The 10891-nt window shown below is 49.9% G+C and overlaps 1 protein-coding gene across 1 annotated transcript; it reads right to left on the bottom strand.

Annotated features, from left to right (window-relative positions):
* Positions 1-418: 418 nt before the first annotated feature.
* Positions 419-2874, bottom strand: LOC110494283 (G-protein coupled receptor 22-like). Its single transcript, XM_021569227.2, has one exon. The coding sequence runs from the start codon at positions 2765-2767 to the stop codon at positions 1064-1066; it is 1704 nt and encodes a 567-aa protein (XP_021424902.2). The 5' UTR covers positions 2768-2874; the 3' UTR covers positions 419-1063.
* Between the last annotated feature and the right edge of the window lie 8017 nt (positions 2875-10891).

Below are 10891 nucleotides of genomic sequence, written 5' to 3'. Positions count from 1 at the left end.
CAAACCCGATTCAGTTACACCAGCTTTGTCAGGAGGAATGGGCCAAAATTCACCCAACTTATTGTGGGAAGGCTCCCCAAAACGTTTGACCTAAGACAATTTAAAGGCAATGCTACCAAATGCTAATTGAGTGTACGTAAACTTCTGACCCACTGGGAATGTGATGAAAGAAATAAAAGCTGAAATAAATAATTCTCTCTACAATCATTCTGAAAATAAAGTGGTGATCCTAACTGACCTAAGACAGGGAATCTTTACTAGGATTAAATGTCAGGAATAGTGAAAAACTGAGTTTAAATGTATTTGGCTAAGGTGTATGTAAACTTCCGTCTTCAACTGTGTGTATATATATATATATATATATATATATATATATATATATATATATATATATATATATATATATATAGGAGGAGGATCTGCTAGCCTTTGTTCATATTTTTTCGGGGACCTCATACTACACAATGAGGATGAGGAAGAAATAAAAACAAACAAACATGAAATCACAAAAAAAGTGTCAGGACCCTTCTATAACATGCCATTTACAGTACATCAAAAATAGGTTGTAAAAAAGGTTGTAAAAAATAAAACTTCACCTTTAATGCATGACTAATCAAATGATAAACTGTTACTGGATATTGACTCTCATTGAGATCTGTGTGCAGGTAGATATTGTGTGTTCACTTGTTCCGTGAATGACAACAGGTTGATCAATGTGTGTGGATATTTTTGCTCTGTACCTATACTGGGATGTATATCTTCAGTAACTAAGGTTGCGGCAACGCAGGTGATGTCACATATTGCTTTGTAGCTTGGCATTGCCATGGAGAAGAAGTGGCCATCTTGTCGTTAACTGGGGGACTAATGAAGAGCTGTGTACATAGATCACAGAGCAGGTCTGATGTTAATTAGAGCTCTGGGCCCACCTGCCATCATCACACATCTGGATGGAGGGAGGTGCTGATGATGTAGTGTGACCTTTGTCAACTATCACACACTGTACACCCATATACACATGCAAGCTCGCTTGTATACGCACGCACACACACAGCTGCACGGCCTCTCATTCTCTCACAGCCACTGTTAGGCAGTTACTGGTGGCGTCACTGCCCTCCAGTCGGGGCTTGCGTCCCTTCCTCTGTCCACCCCCCTGCACCCAGGAATTGTGAATAACAGCTCCCCCATTGGGCGCCGGGTCCACCTGCAGCAGGGACACCACCCTCTTCTTGACATGGGTCTTCAGCGCTTTACGCAGCTTTTGCCTGGTGAAGGCATAGAGCAGCGGGTGGAAGATGGTGGTGCCGTATGCCATGGCCAGGAAGCAGAGCCTTACACGTACCAGGCCATCGCTGGGGCCCAGGCACAGTATCAACACGTTCACCATGGACAGAGGAGCCCAGCAGCCCAGGAAAGAGGAGATGATGATCAAGGACATCTTGAAGACTCTCCGCTGGCGCTCCCGCCGGTCCCGGTGGCGCCTCACTGCCCTCCTCAGGGCAATGATGGCCGACACAGAAGCCTGGACGCCTGGGCGGTCTGCAGCCGCCGGTGGGGGGGAGATGTCGTCAGTGGGGTTAGGGGTCGCTGGGGTGGTTGCGCTGGGGGTGGTGGCGGTGGTGTTGGTGACCCCCGTGGCCCCACTGTCAGAGGTAACCAGCGGCATGGAGGAGAGGGGAGGGAGGGAGCTGGGGGATGGGATGAGGGGCGGGTGGGTGAGGCGTTGGTTCTGGCTGGAGGAACCTCTCCCCTCTGTGGCCAGATTCAGTCCCTTCCTCCTTTGTTTCCGCCTGCGGATCCTGCAGCCTGAGTCCTTATTGGAGGCCCGTGGGCCCCTCTTTATGTGGGTGCCGATGCGGATGTTGAGGGCCTGCAGGATGCGGGAGTATGTGAACAACATGACGACCACAGCGATGAAGAAGCAGGGCACCTGCAGGAGGAGGTGGTAGTACATGGCCAGGCCCGTGTGGTAGCCCTGCCCACCCACACATAGCAGTGTCCGGTTTTGCCTCAATGGCGGCAGGGGGAGGGAGTAGTATGGAGTAGAGGAGGTGGAGGGAGTGAGGGTCAGCCCAGTGTGGTTTTGCCCAGTGGGGGTCAGTCCAGTAGGGGCTTCAGAATCAGACTCAGGGATCAGATCCCCCATCTCCATCTCCAACCCTCCTCCAATCTCATTGTCCTCCGTGTCAGACCCCATTGAGAAGAAGTCCCCCTCCAGGAAGGGCAGGAAGAAGACTGCCAGTGATATGGCCCAAACGGCAGCCAGGAGGAGTGCAGCACGTCGCGGGGTCAGCAGCCGCGTTGCTGGACGGACGGTGATGTCGTAGCGGTCCAGGCTGATGACCAGCACATTGATGGCCGTGGCCACACTGGTGAAGGTGACGCAGGCCTCATGGAAGCAGCACAGCGTAGCCAGGATGCCCCCTCCACTACCGTCCACTGGGAGCAGGATGATCGCCACGGTCAGCGGCAGACACAGCACACACACCAGGATGTCCAGCACGTGCAAGCTGACCGTAACCATGTTGCTGACTGAGTCAACCAGGTTGGACTGGGCGCAGTAGAGCACCAGCACGGTCAGGTTGCTGCTGAAGCCGAGCACCAGCTCCAACATCAGCACGGTGGTGAGGGACACCTGGAAGCCCAGGGGTAAGGGGACGCTCCAGCCCTCCTCAGTCCCAGACACATCCCCTCTCTCCAAAAGTCCCGACCCCTGCCCATCGCTGGTCTCCAGGAGGTCAGTATAGCCCTTGGTCTCCATGGACACCATGGCACTCGCTCATGCATAGCAACGGCCAAGCCAGTCCATGCCCTGCCCTCTCCTTTTCTCCTGGCTTTGACTGGACAGTGATGAGGGTGATTGACAGGTCTGCACCTCTGAAGTTCTGTGGAGAGAAGGAGAGAAGGAGGGTGAATATCTCAGCTAGTATCTATCACCTTATAGCTATAGGACCTAGAGCTCCTCTTAAGCCTCCAACAACAAATATGCAGCAAACATGATTAATTAACATCCAATCACATTAACCGTTACTCTCTCGTGGGAAACCTTCACTCTTGCGCTAGAAATTAAACATGACAATTTGAAAAATAAGCCACGGGAGTGTTTTGAGTGAGAATAAAGACGACTTTCGAGTCGTAAGACATGTATAATAATAAGGGGCTAGAAGCATCTTATATGGTGAGCTACCGAGTGGCTAGGACAGGCAAGCCCCACACTATTGTGGAGGACATAATTCTTACTGCTACCTGGGACAATGCTTGGGGAAAAGGCCAAAAAAACTATACAGACAATGTCTTCATCAAACAACACTGTTTCACGACGCATTAGTGACATGGCAGGAGATATTTTGAAACAATTACTGCTTCGCATACAAGCCAGTGAATTCTATGCTTTACAGCTGGATGAGTCAACAGATGTGGCAGGCCTGGCACAGCTCCTGGTATATGTCCGTTACGTTTATGGGGGGTCAATTAAGGAAGACATCCTCATCTGCAAACCACTGGAAACCTGGACAACATGAGAGGGTATTTTTAAAGTACTGGACAGCTTTGTGACATCAAATGCACGTTGGTGGTTAAGATCTGTTGGTATCTGTACTGATGGTGCAAAAGCCATGACAGGGAGACATAGTGGAGTAGTAACACACGTGCAAGCAGTTGCTCCCAATGCCACTTGGGTACACTGCAGCATCCACCAAGAGGTTTGAAAGACGTTTGACACTACAGTGAAAATGGTTAACTTTGTTAAAGAAAGGCCCCTGAACTCTCATGTATTTTCTGCATTAGGCAATGATATGGGCAGCAACCATGTAACGCTTTTACAACATACAGAAGTGCGCTGGTTATCAAGGGGAAAAGTATTGACATATTGTTTTGAATTGAGAGACAAGCTTAAAGTTTTCTTTAATGACCATCATTTTCACTTGTCTGGCTGCTTGCATGATGACAGGTTTCTCACGCGACTGGCCTATCTGGGTGATGTTTTTTCTCGCCTGAATGATCTGAATTTAGGATAACAGGGACTCTCCGCAACTATATTCAATGTGTGGGACAAAATTGAGGCTATGATTAAGATGTTGAAGATCTTTTCTGTTTGCATTAACAGGGACAACACATCATTGTATTACTTTTTTGTGTGCAAATAAACTCAAGCTTACTGACAATGTCAAATGTGATATAGTGAAGCACCTGAGTGATCTGGGTGTGCAATTAAGTAGGTACTGTACTTTCCCGAAACGGACGACACAAACAACTGGATTCGTTATCCCTTTCATGCCCTGCCTCCAGTCCACTTACTGCTATCTGATCAAGAGAGCCTGATCAAAATTGCAACAAGCGGTTCTGTGAAAATTGAATTTAATCAGAAGCCACTGCCAGATTTCTGGCAGGGCTGCGCTTAGAGTTTCTTGCCTTGGAAATCGCGCTGTTAAGACACTGATGCCCTTTTCAACCACGTACATATGTGAGAGTGGATTCTCGGCCCTCACTAGCATGAAAACTAAATACAACCTAACATTGCAGAGTTATGTGCATCATTTCAAGCACACCCTTCTTATTAACCTGTGGTGAGTTATTCACAATTTTTGATTAACAAATAAGGTTTTATATGTAAGATGGCTAAATAATGAGCAAAATGATTAATTATTATTATATTATTATTTGTGCCCTGGTCCTATAAGAGCTCTTTGTCACTTCATGCCCTGCCAAGCCGGCTTGTGACAAAAACTCATTCTTATGTTTAATACATTTATCGTTTATTGTGTGTGTGGCAGGCTTACAATGATGGCAAAAAACAATATTTGAGAGTGCGCTGACCCTGGTGCTAGAGGGGGTACGCAGTTGGAGGTTGAATGTTTTAAGTGGTACAGGACTATAAAAAGTTTGGGAACCATTGGACTAGAGGTATGATGTATGATCAGAGCTGAGACAACAACATGTGTCATGGAGGCACTGGAAATAGTTCTAGGGGGTGGAGGGTGGTGAGAATACTTTTCCCTCTCTGAGGATGCCACGGAGTGTGGTGTGTGTGTGTGTGTGTTTGTGAGTGAGTGCCGTGAAGTTGGAGGTGAACAGATGGAAGTGCCACAAGCAGCCCCCACAGCTTTTTAACAAGCCAATGGGGAGATATTGGCCTACAGAACTCCCCACCTCCTGTATTATACCGCCTGGCTGTATCCCTGAACCAGTAAGGAGGAGCTGCAAATTTCACTGCCCACATTCTGAGAGAGTGGGTGGGCGGTTCATCCTTACACAACATACACCCTCCATTAACTAGGTCAGATAACATGCATACGTTATGGAAAAGTCCTCTTTTCTCAAAAAAGACTCATAAATACATATCCAGATAGGAGACACATTCAAGCACTGCTCCAATGATGATCAATCTTCATATGAGTCCAGACAGTTTTTCTCTGCCCACAGATGATGTGAAACACAGTCAAACCTTTTTACAAAACAAACACCCTCCAAATCTCTGTTAAATCCCACGCTTTCATTGCTTAATTTCAACCGTGGAAAGCTAATGAGAGGAGAGGTTTCACATGTTGATGAGCAGGTTTCATCGTTCCTTGTTGGGGTGCGTTATAGAGCGTACAGGGCTTGTTGACATAGCCCAGGGCCAACAGTGTGGCGACAGTTAATAGTTTTCAGAGGGGTGCGTTGGAACATAAACAAGGCTAGTAGTAACCAGCAACACCCCTCCCTCCCCTCCATCTCTTCCCTACAACGCTCATCTGTCTGTTTTTTAGATCCATGCCTTGCCTCCCTCCAGCTTATGTTGCCCTAGTTGGCACATATCTCCTTTTCAAGTTTGATTCTCTCACAGACAAGGTTCTGAGCCACATGTGCAGTTTCCTCAGATGTGGCTCAGAACGTTATGTAACCAAGTTGAATTGGTTAAACTAACTCCTCAGCTTGAAATACCATAAATTCTCTGGTGGACCTTTTCATGTTCAAACTGCATGAGAACGCACACTTAATGAAGGGCCAAATTCGTTCTGGTCAGATAAAATGACAATACAGAATTCACTTAGGGCCCTTTAGTGTTGAGTGTTGAGTGTTGTACTGTTTTTGTTACGGTGCGTGAATGAGGACCCAAAAGCGAATTAACGTAAACAGAGCTTCTTTAATAACAAAACATAGGTAGGCTCAGATGGACCGGCAGATTCCGACAGGACAGGACAAGGTTGCAGCAAACATGACGATAGTCTGGTTCAGGCATGAATAACACAAACAAGAATCCGACAAAGACAGAAACAAAAACAGAGAGAGATATAGAGGACTAATCAGAGGGAAAAAGGGAACAGGTGGGAAAAGGGGTGACGAGGTAGTTAGGAGGAGACAAGGAACAGCTGGGGGAAAGAGGGGGAGAAAAGGTAACCTAAAACGACCAGCAGAGGGAGGCAGGGTGAAGAGAAAGGACAGAAACAAGACACAACATGACAATACATGACAGTACCCCCCCACTCACCGAGCGCCTCCTGGCGCACTCGAGGAGGAAACCTGGCGGCAACGGAGGAAATCATCGATCAGCGCACGGTCTAGCACGTCCCGAGAGGGAACCCAACTCCTCTCCTCAGGACCGTACCCCTCCCAATCTACTAGGTACTGATGACCACGGCCCCGAGGACGCATGTCCAAAATCCTACGGACCCTGTAGATGGGTGCGCCCTCGACAAGGATGGGGGGGGGGGGGGAAGACGAGCGGGGGCGCGAAGAACGGGCTTGACACAGGAGACATGGAAGACCGGGTGGACGCGACGAAGATATCGCGGAAGAAGAAGTCGCACTGCGACAGGATTAATGACCTGAGAAATACGGAACGGACCAATGAACCGCGGGGTCAACTTGCGAGAAGCCGTCTTAAGAGGAAGGTTCTGAGTGGAGAGCCAAACTCTCTGACCGCGACAATATCTAGGACTCTTAGTTCTACGCTTATTAGCAGCTCTCACAGTCTGCGCCCTATAACGGCAAAGTGCAGACCTGACCCTCTTCCAGGTGCGCTCGCAACGTTGGACAAAAGCCTGAGCGGAGGGGACGCTGGACTCGGCGAACTGAGATGAGAACAGCGGAGGCTGGTACCCGAGGCTACTCTGAAAGGGAGATAGCCCGGTCGCAGACGAAGGATGCGAGTTGTGGGCGTATTCTGCCCAGGGGAGCTGTTCTGACCAAGACGCAGGGTTACGAAAAGAAAGACTGCGTAAGATGCGACCAATAGTCTGATTGGCCCGTTCTGCTTGACCGTTAGACTGGGGGTGAAAGCCGGAAGAGAGACTGACGGAAGCCCCAATCAAACGGCAAAACTCCCTCCAAAATTGAGACGTGAATTGCGGACCTCTGTCCGAAACGACGTCTGACGGAAGGCCATGAATTCTGAAAACATTCTCGATGATGATTTGTGCCGTCTCTTTAGCAGAAGGAAGCTTAGCAAGGGGAATAAAATGAGCCGCCTTAGAGAACCTATCGACAACCGTAAGAATAACAGTCTTCCCCGCTGACGAAGGCAGTCCGGTGATAAAATCTAAGGCGATGTGAGACCACGGTCGAGAGGGAATGGGAAGCGGCCTGAGACGGCCGGCAGGAGGGGAGTTACCGGACTTAGTCTGCGCGCAGACCGAACAAGCAGCCACGAAACGACGCGTGTCATGCTCCCGGGTGGGCCACCAAAAACGCTGGCGAATGGAAGCAAGCGTACCCCGAACGCCAGGGTGGCCGGCTAACTTGGCAGAGTGAGCCCACTGAAGAACGGCCAGACGAGTAGGAACGGGAACGAAAAGAAGGTTCCTAGGACAAGCGCGCGGCGACGGAGTGTGAGTGAGTGCTTGCTTTACCTGCCTCTCAATTCCCCAGACAGTCAATCCGACAACACGCCCCTCAGGGAGAATCCCCTCGGGGTCAGCGGAGGCTACTGAAGAACTGAAGAGACGAGATAAAGCATCAGGCTTGGTGTTCTTAGAGCCCGGACGATAAGAAATCACCAACTCGAAACGAGCGAAAAACAGCGCCCAACGAGCCTGACGCGCATTAAGTCGTTTGGCAGAACGGATGTACTCAAGGTTCCTATGGTCAGTCCAAACGACAAAAGGAACGGTCGCCCCCTCCAACCACTGTCGCCATTCGCCTAGGGCTAAGCGGATGGCGAGCAGCTCGCGGTTTCCCACATCATAGTTACGTTCCGACGGCGACAGGCGATGAGAAAAATACGCGCAAGGGTGGACCTTGTCGTCAGAGGGGGAGCGCTGAGAAAGAATGGCTCCCACGCCCACCTCTGACGCGTCAACCTCGACAATGAACTGTCTAGAGACGTCAGGTGTAACAAGGATAGGTGCGGATGTAAAACGATTCTTGAGGAGATCAAAAGCTCCCTGGGCGGAAACGGACCACTTAAAGCACGTCTTGACAGAAGTAAGGGCTGTGAGAGGGGCTGCCACCTGACCGAAATTACGGATGAAACGACGATAGAAATTCGCGAAGCCGAGAAAGCGCTGCAACTCGACGCGTGACTTAGGGACGGGCGAATCAATGACAGCTTGGACCTTAGCGGGATCCATCTTAATGCCTTCAGCGGAAATAACAGAACCGAGAAATGTGACGGAGGAGGCGTGAAAAGTGCACTTCTCAGCCTTCACAAAAAGACAATTCTCTAAAAGGCGCTGGAGGACACGTCGAACGTGCTGAACATGAATCTGGAGTGACGGTGAAAAAATCAGGATATCGTCAAGGTAAACGAAGACAAAGATGTTCAGCATGTCTCTCAGGACATCATTGACTAATGCCTGAAAAGCAGCTGGAGCGTTAGCGAGGCCGAAAGGAAGAACCCGGTATTCAAAGTGCCCTAACGGAGTGTTAAACGCCGTCTTCCACTCGTCCCCCTCCCTGATGCGCACGAGATGGTAAGCGTTACGAAGGTCCAACTTAGTGAAAAACCTGGCTCCCTGCAGGATCTCGAAGGCTGAAGACATAAGAGGAAGCGGATAACGATTCTTCACTGTTATGTCATTCAGCCCTCGATAATCTATGCAGGGGCGCAGGGACCCGTCCTTCTTCTTAACAAAAAAAAACCCCGCTCCGGCGGGAGAGGAGGAGGGGACTATGGTACCGGCGGCAAGAGCTACAGACAAATAATCTTCGAGAGCCTTACGTTCAGGAGCCGACAGAGAGTAAAGTCTACCCCGGGGGGGAGTGGTTCCCGGAAGGAGATCAATACTACAATCATACGACCGGTGTGGAGGAAGAGAGGTGGCCCTGGACCGACTGAACACCGTGCGCAGATCGTGATATTCCTCCGGCACCCCTGTCAAATCACCAGGCTCCTCCTGTGAAGAAGAGACAGAGGAAATAGGAGGGATAGCAGACATTAAACATTTCACATGACAAGAGACGTTCCAGGAGAGGATAGAATTACTAGACCAATTAATAGAAGGATTATGACAAACTAGCCAGGGATGGCCCAAAACAACAGGTGTAAAAGGTGAACGAAAAATTAAAAAAGAAATGGTTTCGCTATGATTACCAGAGACAGTGAGGGTTAAAGGTAGCGTCTCACGCTGAATCCTGGGGAGAGGACTACCATCCAAAGCGAACAAGGCCGTGGGCTCCCTTAACTGTCTGAGAGGAATGTCATGTTCCCGAGCCCAGGTCTCGTCCATAAAACAGCCCTCCGCCCCAGAGTCTATTAAGGCACTGCAGGAAGCTGACGAACCGGTCCAGCGTAGATGGACCGACAAGGTAGTGCAGGATCTTGAAGGAGAGACAGGAGTAGTAGCGCTCACCAGTAGCCCTCCGCTTACTGATGAGCTCTGGCTTTTACTGGACATGAAGTGACAAAATGACCAGCAGAACCGCAATAGAGACAGAGGCGGTTGGTGATTCTCCGTTCCCTCTCCTTAGTCGAGATGCGGATACCTCCCAGCTGCATAGGCTCAGCACCCGAGCCGGCAGAGGAAGATGGTAGTGATGCGGAGAGGGGGGCAACGGAGAACGCGAGCTCCTTTCCACGAGCTCGGTGACGAAGATCAACCCGTCGCTCAATGCGAATAGCGAGTTCAATCAAGGAATCCACGCTGGAAGGAACCTCCCGGGAGAGAATCTCATCCTTTACCTCTGCGCGGAGACCCTCCAGAAAACGAGCGAGCAAAGCCGGCTCGTTCCAGCCACTGGAGGCAGCAAGAGTGCGAAACTCAATAGAGTAGTCTGTTATGGATCGATTACCTTGACATAGGGAAGACAGGACCCTGGAAGCCTCCTCCCCAAAAACAGATCGATCAAAAACCCGTATCATCTCCTCCTTAAAGTCCTGATACTGGTTAGTACACTCAGCCCTTGCCTCCCAGATTGCCGTGCCCCACTCACGAGCCCGTCCAGTAAGGAGAGATATGACGTAGGCGACACGAGCAGTGCTCCTGGAGTAAGTGTTGGGCTGGAGAGAAAACACAATATCACACTGGGTGAGGAACGAGCGGCATTCAGTGGGCTCCCCAGAGTAACACGGCGGGTTATTGATTCTGGGCTCCGGAGATTCGAAAGCCCTGGAAGTGGCCGGTGGATCGAGGCGGAGATGGTGAACCTGTTCTGTGAGGTTGGAGACTTGGGTGGCCAGGGTCTCAACGGCATGTCGAGCAGCAGACAATTCCTGCTCGTGTCTGCCTAGCATCGCTCCCTGGATCTCGACGGCTGAGTGGAGAGGATCCGAAGTCGCTGGGTCCATTCTTGGTCGGATTCTTCTGTTACGGTGCGTGAATGAGGACCCAAAAGCGAATTAACGTAAACAGAGCTTCTTTAATAACAAAACATAGGTAGGCTCAGATGGACCGGCAGATTCCGACAGGACAGGACAAGGTTGCAGCAAACATGACGATAGTCTGGTTCAGGCATGAATAACACAAACAAGAATCCG

The sequence above is a fragment of the Oncorhynchus mykiss genome, chromosome 17 (assembly GCF_013265735.2).
Source record: "Oncorhynchus mykiss isolate Arlee chromosome 17, USDA_OmykA_1.1, whole genome shotgun sequence".
In the NCBI taxonomy this organism is placed as follows: Eukaryota; Metazoa; Chordata; class Actinopteri; order Salmoniformes; family Salmonidae; genus Oncorhynchus; species Oncorhynchus mykiss.
This window is presented reverse-complemented; position numbering and strand designations above follow the sequence as displayed.